This window comes from Canis lupus, chromosome 15 (genome assembly GCF_011100685.1).
Source record: "Canis lupus familiaris isolate Mischka breed German Shepherd chromosome 15, alternate assembly UU_Cfam_GSD_1.0, whole genome shotgun sequence".
NCBI lineage: Eukaryota > Metazoa > Chordata > Mammalia > Carnivora > Canidae > Canis > Canis lupus.
Window position 1 is genome coordinate 56,683,215 of NC_049236.1, and position 13,031 is coordinate 56,696,245.

The window sequence follows — 13,031 nt, forward strand, 5'->3', positions numbered from 1 at the left end:
TTTTCCTTGACTTTAACCACTCATTTCCCTAACTCCATACTCCCTTGAGCGTTTTTACAGCTGGGATAACTAAGCATAATCCCTTTGGAGCTCATCAGAGTTGTTGTCTAATTGGTCACAGAAGTTGGTTTCTGGTATTACCAGCAACTTCTTTACCTCTCCAGAGACTGCTACTTCCATAGCACCAGTCCCACTTAGTCCTGGAAAACAAGACACCGAGGACTCAAGTTTTAGCAACTGCAGGAAACTGGCAGTTTTACCACATGGATAATCACAAATTTTGCTTAAAATTGTATTTATTGGGCTGTTTTTCACATTAGAAAATAAAGCTATTCTTAAGTTAGTGTACAGTTCCTTTAAGGCGTTTACTGTTTACATAAGGGAGAAGACAGGAGCAAAGATTGGGTTAGAATATTGCGCCAATGGGATCCCTGGGTGGCGCAGCGGTTTGGCGCCTGCCTTTGGCCCAGGGCACGATCCTGGAGACCCGGGATCGAATCCCATGTTGGGCTCCGGGTGCATGGAGCCTGCTTCTCTCTCTGCCTGTGTCTCTGCCTCTCTCTCTCTCTCTCTTTCTCTCTCTGTTGACTATCATAAATAAATAAAAATTAAAAAAAAAAAAAGAATATTGCACCAAATAACAAATATCTAGAGACAGGGTACCCTGGGCAGAGATTTTGGAGCCTCTTACCTGAGGGCTTTCAACAAGTCACTTGAGCTGTTTGCGCTTCTGTCTCTTTAGCAGCATCTGGGCTTTTTACAAATATTAGAACAAATTGGTGTCAAATATTGAGCTCCTTGCTCATTACATAGTACGTACCCACCCGCGCAATAATGGCAGTAATGGTTACTAACAGGAAAAGAAAATGCACAAAGGGGTTTGGGGTTTAAATAGGTGGAATGCTACTCAGAAGATGATGTTTAAATTACTGGACTGAGAGCCAGAAGCTGCCATGTATTTTATTGACAATTTCTTGGACTGAGTCATCTAGGCATTTTTTTTTAATTCCTTGGAGAAATGTGTGCTTTTCAGATGGGTGGTTATGGATGATTGCAAATAAATTGAAAAGAAGAACAGATTATATGTTATGTCGGGGAATGGGGTGGGGAGATGGAGCGAGGATGGAGTGGCTATCTCTTAAACCATCATAAGACAATGTTTCTTAATAGGCAACAGGATATTTCATTTGCCATGTACCATGATAATTAATCAACTACCTCGGTATTTCTGTGGAAAACTATATAGACGGTTTTATTTTAGGTCCCAGATAAACATTTTCATTTTGAAAAATATACAGCTTTCTTTCACATGAGAAATTTTCATTGGTTCTAATATTAATATTATAGAACTGCTCTCACTATGCCAGGTGTCTTCCTTTAGGATGATGAAATTCATTGACTAACTCATAACTAACTCTGTGTATATGTGTGCATAATTTTTTTCTGATTATCAAATGTTAGGGAAATTATATACCAGGCAGATTCAGTTTCTGCCAAAAATAACTACCAGAAAAGGAATTGCTCTCCTCACATATTTTATGAGGTTCTCTCAATTTATTTTACTTTTAAAAACAATTAAAAATACTCTTCAGTAAGGAACATAATGCAGAAATGACCTCAACCAGTGCTAGCTTGGAATGCTTTCCAGTGTCACACCATGGAACTGGCATAAGGGAGTTAAAGAAGCTTTGCATTTTATGCAGGTTTAATAATGATTCCTGGATGTGTGATCTCAAAGTTGCAAGTACTGAATATTACCATAATATTTTTAAAATGAGTTTATCACATAAATAGTAAATTATTTTATAAAGAACCTGTAAGATGAATGACAAGTCAACTTCACTAATGTACATTATCACACACAGATTCAAGAAAGTAATGTAACTCAAACAATTTATAGGGAACAAAAATTCTGCTAGGATGTGGATGTAATGTTTTAATAAATTGGTTTTATGAAAGTGAGAGTGAAAAATCATTGTAGATTAGTATTTTTCTGTATGATTTTAAAATTTGCACAAGAAATTATATTAATAGGGCTGCCCTGGTGGCTCAGTGGTTTAGCGCCGCCTTTGGCCCAGGGTGTGATCCTGGGGACCTGGGAACGGGTCCTGCATTGGGCTCCCTGCATGGAGCCTGCTTCTCCCTCTGCCTGTGTCTCTGCCTCTGTTGCTCTCTGTCTCTTGTGAATGGATAAATAAAATCTTAAAAAAAAAAAAGAAATTATATTAATAAATTGATATAAGCAGCCATTTGACCATTTCATCATTATCCATGGGAGTTTTCAAGTCAACTACTGAATTAATAAATACATTAAATTTAAAGTTTAAGTATGTGTGCTCTGGAGACCCATACAGCCGGAATGTTTCTTTACCACCTTTTCACTATATGATCTTGGTACAAATCACTTAACTTTTCCATGTCTTAGTTTCCTCCTATTTAAAATGGTCATAGCCACACCTACTTCATAAGATACTTGTAAGGATTAAATGACCTAATACATCTACAAGTGTTGGATCGGGGCCCAGCACAAAGGCACTGGTATCTGGTATACAAGTGTTCTTAGTATTGCCTTCTCTTTGAAAAACAATGGGCATAGCCTTACATTTTGAAATATTTTGAAATATATGGTACCTAAATTCTCATCATACTAGAGGATTCTACTTTTCTGTTTTGAAGGAAAGGTCATGTGGATTGCTTTCATTCAACATCTGGTAGAAAAGGCTTTCTAAAAGTATTTGCTTAAAAACATCAATTTACTAGTTTTGGTTATTTATTTTCCTCAACAGAGGATAATAACTGTTCTATTTGTGTACAAATGATCACTATTTCATAAATGTAGGAATTAAATTTTAGATAGATTATAATTTGCCCAACTGTAGCCAACGAAGTTTATGATTCATTTATGTCACTAACCCCCAAAAATGTGAGGGTGGCCTTTCTGCCCTGGGGTGAGGGCTAGGTTACTACCATATTTCAGTAGGTAATTCTAACAAGTAAAGGCTTATTTTTGGGCAGAAAGTCATGTGAAATAGTCATGTGTATAAGTTTATCTTAATAGCAAGTCCTCTCTATTACAGATTCCTCTAAAACATTGTTTTAATGTTTTAGTAACAAGAAATTTTTGAAAAATGCATGACTGAACTTGCACTTTGCTCCCGTGCAGTGGTGTTTCCATTCAGTCTGTCCTCTAGAGGCAGCATGCTCAGGATGGCAAGAGTATCATTGTGGTTAAAGCCATACCAGGTTTCAGCACATGTATCTGGGTCAAATATATGGAGGCTTCTGCAGTCAAATATCATAGACTACACACAAAAGCACAGACTCCCCAAGACATTATCACTTTGAGAGAATTCTTAGCTATGACAATTTGAATGTTTGTAAAAGAGAGAAATTGGACTATAAGCATATCATGATAATGAGGTTGTTTACTTCACAAAATTTAGTACAGTGTTCTAAGAGTGAGCTCCTCCATATAGACCTACGGTTTAATGTAATATATAGTCTTGGGGGAATATGTATCATAAGTAAACTACTATAATGGTAGTGGTAGGTATGACAGTGTTAAAAATAAGTCAGTTTTTTTTTTTTTCTTTTTTTCATTGTACTTGAAAAACATCTGACCCAAGGTGATGGAGAACCTTGACTAGAAAAATACCAGAGGGAATGACGAGGAAGAGAGAGGCATCAGTAAGGTAGATTTTGTAGTTCCCAATGATTAGTTCATTTAGTCATTGTGTTATAGTCATCTGATGGAAGAAACTAAGGTACACAGAAGTTAATTAACTTGTTCAAAGTTGCCTGAGTTAGGAAGAGGTTGAACAGATGATAATCTATATATGTTGACATGAAGCTTATATCTTTTGAACCTGGCAGGAACCTGGGAGAATGTTCTTGCAAATTATTTTTTTTTGTTCTTACAAATTATTAATTTTTGTTCCACCAGTAGACATACAGCACAAATCCTTCTAGACCCACTTCTGTAAAACATAGTCATATTAACATTAAAAGTGTCTCCGTGTGTTTTAATGAGAAATATAATTAGACCTATTCATTATTAAATTATCTCATGACACCTTTGGGAAAACTTTCATGTTTATGAATAAAAGAAATTGTGTACTGTGCAAATATCTTTCTCTTTGTTGGAATATTGATGGATGATGTAATCAAGAATAAGTATTGGATCTAGGCATATCATAAGGCAGTATAAGGGAAGCAGAAATTACTTCTGATGAATAATATCTGGGTATTCAAATGTTTACTCTTTTTGGTGTTTTTAAAGAAATATTATGATGGAGAGATATAAAAGTCGATCATATAAAGTGGCCTTTAAAATGGTCTACTAGGGATCCCTGGGTGGCGCAGCGGTTTGGCACCTGCCTTTGGCCCAGGGCGCGATCCTGGAGACCCGGGATCGAATCCCACGTCGGGCTCCCGGTGCATGGAGCCTGCTTCTCCCTCTGCCTGTGTCTCTGCCTCATTCTCTCTCTCTCTCTGTGACTATCACAAATAAATAAAAATTAAAAAAATAAAATAAAATGGTCTACTAAATAATATTTCTGCCTACTTAGTCTCTATGTAGAAACAGGTCAGAGAGTGTCCGGACTAGTAGTATCTGAATAAATCAGTAGTGAAAGTGTGTGTGTGTGTGTGTGTGTGTGTGTGTGTGTGTGTGTGTATACAGATGCAGAGGGGGTGAAAATATGAATTGCTTTTAAAACACAACTTGAATTCAAAAGTGGGTAAGGGAACGGTGTTTGTGGCTGGAACAGTAGAAATTCTGGATCTGGAAAGGACCTGTATCTTACACGGCATCCACATGTGGTAATTGTAATAGCTGACACACTTCTATCGTGATTTCTCTGTGCTAGGCCCTACCCTAAATGCTTTATTCCGGCTCATTCATTTAATCATCACAACACAGGTTTCCAATAAGTGATGAATGAGTAGAAAATATGAGAGATGTTATTTTCACTAACATCTCAGAGAAAGACAGGAAATGTGTCCAGTAACATACCAACTCTTCCTTGCAGAGCTTGAAAACATGATCATAAAGAACACTCACAAAACTCCAGTGTTAGGAAGAAAACAATATTCATTTGGGTAAATTCTTAAGGAGTACATCTTAATATGAAGTTAGTTTAGGTCATTAAGTATGATATTTACTTTAGATAGTGTTACTCAAGGTAAACTGCCAGCGAAGATTACGTAGATCCCAACAATTACCCCAAACCTTGTGTGTTTTGTTGTAACTGTTTCTTGAAATAAACTCATTCTAAAGATTAGTTGGGAAATTTTTCAGTTAAAGAAATTTCAATGTTGGTGGCAGTATTCGTTTTTTTTGTTTGTTTGCTTTTTAACTCTTGGATTTCTCAGCAATCCTAAGCTAATAATAATGCATTGTGAAACATAAACTATTCCATTTCCATTACATGTCCAGTAATATACCTACTCTTCCTTGTAGAGCTTGAAAATGTGAGCATAAAGAAGTCTTTTCTGGGGAGAGAAGGAAAGAGAAGCTTCTACTACTTTATCACCACTTTAAGGAATTTTACTATTTCAACAAAGTATTTACTTCCTGATGTCAGAGATTCCAGGCACTCAAATTCATTGCATTTATGTTCAAAACAGAGTTCATATATTAACTAGTATATTTATAAATGCCAATCATTAGACTAATAAATCAAAGATTATCAAATGCCTTTCAAATTCATTGCATTTATGTTCAAAACAGAGTTCATATATTAACTAGTATATTTATAAATGCCAATCATTAGACTAATAAATCAAAGATTATCAAATGCCTTTCAATATGAGACTTAAATCTTTTAGATAGTACTTGTTTATAGCTAATTGTTGTAACATTCCTTTTTCTTCCAGAAGAGAAAATAAAATAAAATAAAATAAATAAGATAAGATAAAAAAGAGAAAACAAATTATTATATAATTGATACCCAGATTTTATGAAACTATGATTATTTTTGCTTATGTTCATTTTATGGCATTTAAGAATCTGATTTTAATAATCCCCTGTATTACGTATTTAATAGTTTTTGCCGTTAAACTATGGTTCAATCATTTGCCTAATGGTCATTTATTGCAGTTGTGATGCATAAGTACTGTATTTCTAGGAATATAGGTTGATTGATCCAGGAAAAAATTAAGCAGGAATATATTAATATATCAAATATTAAAAATATTTAATAAATATAAGAGATGCCTTTAAATTGTGTTCATCATTGTGAAATATATTGGTATTAAGATCAAAATGTATAAAATGTGTTAATTTCCCCCTTAGCTTAATTATTGTTTAGTTTTATTCAGGTAGTGACTGTATATAGTCCCAACTTCAAACATTTTTCTTATATTTTGAACAGTTTCTGTTATAAATGGTGGTTAGGATCACAAGATAATTCACAGCCTCATTTTAATCTGAAATTTAATGAAATAGGATACTGATAGTAATTTAAATAGGCATTGAGTCAAGCCTAGAAAAATTTGGAATAAATGAATCTTGTTGTCTTTGCCATATCGTGCCCTTTTTGGGTATTTTTTACTCAGACTATGAGTTACTGCCTCTCTGGGATTCTGTGTTAGCCTTGTTGACCTCAGGTTTAAACATGGGTGCCTGTACCCAGGTTTGTCCGCTGACTTCCAATCCCTATATAGTTCATTTGCCTCTTAAAGACCCACTGCCCCTAGATTAGTCTCAGGTCTCTATTCTTTTAAGAGTATTGTGACTGGCTGGGTCAGATCAGTGGATTTCAGACTCTTCCTTTATGGAAACAAATTCCATAACTTCTCCCATTCTGATACCTTGGCTGAGGTGTACTGTCAATAAAGTTTACTCATGATACTATTATCCCAATCTATGGAAAACATTTTTAAACTTTCTTAAACATGGCATCTGCTCTAATATAAAGAAATGTTCAGTTAAGACTAAATTATGTATGCATTTACTGAGTTTAATATAACATTATTTCATGCTGCCCTGCAAAAAATACAGGTGTGTGTGTTGGGGGGGATAAAAGCCATGTTTTTTTTTTTTTTAAGTATGTTTGATTTATTTTTATATCATAGGTAACACCTGTTTCAATTACATTTTGGGTAGTAGACGTTACATTTGGAATAGGATATGTCTGATTCCCCAGCCCTAACAATCTGACTTAGCAGATACTCCATAAGTGTTTATAAAATAGAACTGAATTCTTAAGAGTGAAAATATTTTTTTTCTTTTTAAATACTCCTTGTGGTTCTCAGCCTAACAGCCATGTAATTCTGGTGTCTGCAGCTATAAGCTAGCATAGATGAATATATTGTGGCATATGAAGGCTGGATCCACGTGTATCCTACTAGATTCAGAGCTCTGCAGCTTAATGCTTTCCATACAGTGAGTACTTAGGAAGGATGACCAGCTGATGGATGCTGGAGAGGAGAGTCCTCTGAGACTTGAATAAATAAGTGTCTAGTGAGTAAAAATTCATTAGACAGTTTTATCCTCACTTGACAAATTTAAGTTAATTTAAAAAAAATCACACTGTGGCACATGCCAACTGGAGTCAGGTCTATCAAAAATAATCAATAGAAATCAATTTATTCTATAATTATATATATCGATTTATGCCTTTTAAAATCACTGAGCTGTTAAGTAATGTTTCCCCAGTTGACTTCTGTAGTGAGTGACTGAATTAAATGGAAATGTAGCTAGAATGATGAAGGATGTTTATCCTGGTTTTGGACATATTATTTTAACATCTGCTATCTATCACTTAACTAAACATGCTAAATCATAATCATTAGTACACCTTGGCAGATTTCTGTCTTCAAATTGTTCCCGAAGAAATCCTGCAAATATTTCACTGTTCTACGTTGTGAATAAATATATATAAATTCTCAGTTTAGTTATTCAGCTATCTATTCCTTGTAGGGGAATTGTTATTCTCCTAAATTTTATCTAAATATTTCATAGCATCTTCAATTATCAAGTTTTTAAAAAACAACACTCTTAGTGAGGTATGTCATGTTTGCAATGATTTCACACGTTTGAGTAAACATCTCACTTCTCTGAGCTCCTCCAACATATGTGCTTTTTGTCCATTTATTTGGCATCTAATCATATACCTCCTAATAACTTTAAGTGCTTTCTTTGTATACTTGTCTCTTATGAAGTCAAAAATATTTCTGTACAGACTGTATTTAATCTTATTAAGTATTATTAAATATCATAGTCTGTTTACTGAGTCAGATCGGAATATTTGTGGGATATAAATATTTTGCCTCATTGTTTGGAACTTTGAGGTATTAAAATTCATTGGTCTTTGTCATAAAACTGAATCACCTCCCTTGGGAAACTTATTCTAATCTGTGGAATGGTGTCTTGTTTTCAGAAGGGGGGAGAAGGGATGAAGGTCAAAGGAGAGAAGGGAAAGTTCTAAGATTAACTCTTACAAAGTTTTACATTAACATTCCTTATTATTATTCAACAGCTAACTAGGATCAATATGTAGGGAGGAAATGGAGAATGTTACCAGTATTGCATGTCAGCATATATTTTGAAGTGTCGTGTATATTACTAGCCAATAACATAATAAGTTGGATAGGATAAATAGTGCCCGTTTTTAATTCACAAGAACTGGTAATAACTTATAAGAGTGTAAGATTCTTATGGCAGTGGTTTTCTTAGTGTCTCATTCACTGACTAGCACATAGAGGAAAAAGTCTCAGTAAATATTTGTTGAATGGACAACTATATGGATGTTTTCTTTTTAAGATTTATTTGAGAGAGAGAGCAGGGGGTGGGACAGAGAGAAAGGGAGAGAGAGAATTCTTTTTTGTTTAAGCTATTTCTTGCTATAAAGTTGTGTTCGTCTGCTTGCTGAGGGCTGAGCCCTGAGCCCAATGCAGAGCTCAGTCCCAGGACCCTGAGATCACGACCCGAGCCAAAGTCAAGAGTCAGTTGTTTAACCAATTTAGCCACCCAGGCATCCTGTGGATAATTTTTCAATTTATTTTCTGTTTCATAGGGGAATGGTAGAAGCACTTGAGGGATACTTAGTGAATCTGTTCCATAGAAGTTCTTTTATTTAGGGTGTAAACATGAACAAATAGAAAATTGATATATATGTGTATGTGTATAGATAGGTAAATGTTGTCCATAACTTTCTCAATTTTAAGTTCTTTGAACGCATTCTTTTCTGTTTTCATAGAGCCTAGCATAGTTATTTGTATAACAATATATTTTGTCAATCCTAAGATGCTCTTTTTTTTTTTTTTTTTTTGAGAGACAGAGAGGGCCTGTGAGCAGTGGAGGGGGTGAAGGAAGGGGGGCACAGAGTGGGAAGGAGAGAGAATCTTAAGCAGGCTCCATGCCTAGTGCCCCATGCAGGGCTGATCTCAGGATCCTGAGATCATGACCTGAGCCAAAATCAAGAGTCAGCCACTTAACTGAACCACCCATGTGCCCCTTTTCTTTACTTTTAAGTAGTATGTGGGGATATAAGAACCTCATTTCTCTTTTTTTGTTTAAGCTATTTCTTGTTATAAAGTTGTGTTTATGGTGGCTAACAAACAACAGTAGACTAATTTGCTCAGTGGTGTGTACTTTGAAAGTTGTCACTCACTGAATTAAGTGCTCACCCAAGTGAGCACCTTCAAACCCACCTCTTTAAGCATTGGATTTAGTATTAAGGTTTATTGAATGTCCATAAGCTTTAAAAATTTATTTTGTGACTTTTGATAAATAGAACACTATTTAGTAATTTGTGAACTTAAAAAATGAAAGATTTCTTAGTACTTTTGGGTAAATGGTATGGAGTAGAGTATAATAAAATTTTTCAATGTCTTAAGAGTTCTTGATTCAAATTGTAATCCTGTTTCTCCTGCTCCTTCCATAGCTTCCTGCAGATTTCACAAAACTACACCTTACTGATAGTCTCCACCCACAGGTGACGCACGTTTCTTCTAGCCATTCAGGATGTAGTATCACTAGTGATTCTGGAAGCAGCAGTCTTTCTGATATCTACCAGGTAAGAAGGTGTTTTCTTTGTCATTTGCTTCATTTTTATGTATTCTAAGGATTTTTTTTTATTCTTAATTGATAGGATCTATAAAGTAAATATATATGTGTATATTATATGTACATACAGGTACATAAAATGCTAATGTTATAGTAGATTTGTTTCAGGAAGTAGAACTACTGTCTAATTGTATTTGCCTCTGCTGTTACCAATTATCAGAATTTTAAATATTTAAAGTTTTAAATTTAAAGTTTGACTTTAAATATTTAAATTTGACCATAGACATACTAGGTTTATGATTATTTCTGGACTAGAACTCCAGGGGAAAACTGCAGAATTATGCTAAATAGTAAGTTTTTCTTATTAAAATCTTGTGATTATTATAATTAGATCATTGGATTATTTTTCTTGCATTTTTAATTATGTATAGATTTAGTTATGTATATAAAATAAATTTTTATGATACTGATGGAGAGAAAAGAAATGAGAACTATGGAATTCCAAAAATGTTTTAAAAGCCAAATAATTTTAATTGTAAAGGGAGAGTTCATTGGCTTAGAATATGCATATTTAGGAAAGGTGACTAAAATAATGCAAAAAAGGCCCGTTTGTGAAGAGGTCTTTAAATAAATTCTAATATGGGATTTTGGATGGCTTCAAATAAAAAGAGCATAGTACTCATTTTACAAGGCATAATTCTTGACTTCTTAGGAATTGTGATAGGAGATGACCATAGAAGTACCTGTCCTTAGAAACATTATAGTGTTTCAGGATCACTGAAATATTCAGGCAGTGATAAGTTTCTATTAAAAAAAAAAAAAAAAAAAAGGTAAAAGTAACTAAACAATTAGAATGCCATCAGGGCAAAACATACTTAAGTTCTAAATTTAGTAGATCTTAGAGAATTAGTTTTAAGAAAGTAATAGGTACACAACTTTGTAGAGAGCTTACTGACTAATGATCAGTAGACAGAAATTAATTATTTGCAGATTCTTGGCTTATTAAGAATTTTTATTATTTTGCAATAAGAAGTAATATCTGGTTCTTTAACTTTAAAAATTTCTACTTGATAGAGTATCAAATGCAAAGATAGATACCTCGCAGTAAGTGTTAACTTACAAGGCAACTTTTAGGAAGTAATCCCACTTTCAAATGTTAGAGGAGGAGAAGGTGGTGGATAAAGGCAAGGTAACTTTGCTCTCCTCCCTCCACTTGGCAGTACTGCCTATTTTCAAAAGTTGATTTTTTAAAACATTTACTCGAGTATCCCTTATGCTAAAACAATGAATGGCATAACTAAAAATTGTGCTTTATAGTAACTGAAATGTCATGATAGAGCCCTGTCTTCTAAACTTTGAGATGACTGTACCCTTTAAAGATCTCCTATGGAAACACAGCTTGAGGTTATAGTATATACAGACCTGAATGGAACTCCTAGAAGGCAAATTTATAAGAATGAAATAAGTTGTTCAAATAATTTACTGTGGAGTATTCAGAAGGAAATTCTAGCTTTATGTGTTTAACCCTTGAGTAAGCTAGGATAAGTTCATGAGGAAATTCTTGGTGATACAGAATGTCTGAGAATCCAGGCTGTGGGTGAGAACTCCAAATTGCTCTGATGTGGTCTGCCTGCAGCCTGACTTCATTTTGAGATACAGATGGAATAGAGGGTCCCTGTGTATTTTGATTTATTTTAGTTGAGTTTCAAGGCTATTCATTTCAAATTTGATGGCAAGCATATAGCCTGTTAAGTTTATAACCTTCATAAGGAAAAATCCATAGGAGTATCTAAGGATTTGTTACTAGCTATACAAAACTTAAAATTTAATAGAGATTCCCAATAGACCATTTCCATTATCTTTAAATCAGAAACTCTTAAGTTGAGAAGAAACCTGAGAGATGCACCTGGCTCAGTGACCAATCTTTTATTTGAATCCTCTACTACTTTCCTTTTTATTTTGTTTTATTTATTTTTTAATGTTTCAAGTTTTTATTTAAATTCTGGTTAGTTAACACAGAGTGTAATATTAGTTTGAGGGGCAGAATTTAGTGATTCATCAGTTGCATATAACACCCAATGCTCATTACATCAAGTGCTTTCCTTAATCACCATCACCCATTTACCCCATCCCCTACCCACCTCCCCTCCTGCAGCCCGCAGCCTGTTCTCTATAGTCAGCAGTCTCTGTTATGGTTTGCCTCCTTCTATTTTTTTTTCTTATAAATTTCCCCAATGTTTATCTGTTTCGTTTCCTAAATTCCACATATGAGTGAAATCATGTGGTATTTGTCTTTCTCTAACTGACTTAATCTGCTATCAGTGAAGTATCCAGTTTTTTCTTGAACATTTCTAGGGATGGTCAACTATCTGTCATGGTAGTCTATTTTATCTTTATATAATTTCTGACTTAGGAGAAACCTCCTAAGTCAAGTAAGGGAACTTTCTCCTAAGTCAAAAAGTTGTCATTTTGAAGAAAGTATGAATGTTAGGAGATGGGCCTGGAGAGGTTGAAATGCATGCTATGTACCAGAGAGAAAAGGGTAGAATAATCTTTCTGAGAGGAGGAGAGGAACACAAGAGCAAAGTGGAATAACTAGCTTTAAGATGAGAAACCTTCCTCTGTTTTAACAGGTACATATTTATCATGGTGGGTTTGGAGTGGGGAGTTTGGGAGTTGAGGGCATTTTTCTCCGGTGGCTTTTTTTCTCTCTGAATAGGTGAGTTCATTTGTTAAGAGTGAGAGGGTGGGCAGGTTGGGAATTAGAAGTTTGAAATAGAAGTTTCAGGGAGTAGGAGAGCAAATTGACTGGAGTCATGGAAGCTCAATTGAGATGGTGCCCTCAAATTCAGAGTGATTTTCCTCTGCCCTCTTAAGTATTCTTTTTTTTTTTTTTCCTACAGCAAGCACAAAGAAAGCAAAGACTTGGCTTCACCCGGGTCCCAGAGTTTTGTTAAATGAGTGTAACACAAAGACGGATGAAGCAACATGCCAGCCTCTTTTTAACGGCTGAGCTTTG

At 34.7% G+C, this 13,031-nt stretch overlaps 1 protein-coding gene across 13 annotated transcripts in view; it reads left to right on the forward strand.

Moving 5' to 3' along the window:
* RAPGEF2 (Rap guanine nucleotide exchange factor 2) overlaps positions 1–13,031 on the forward strand; it is a 241,904-nt gene that overhangs the window by 178,756 nt on the left and 50,117 nt on the right. For all 13 annotated transcript variants that reach the window (XM_038559121.1, XM_038559124.1, XM_038559126.1 and 10 more), the window contains one exon: positions 9,891–10,022. In XM_038559121.1, coding sequence (XP_038415049.1) covers positions 9,891–10,022 — 132 coding nt within the window. The remainder of the gene's footprint in view (positions 1–9,890; positions 10,023–13,031) is intronic.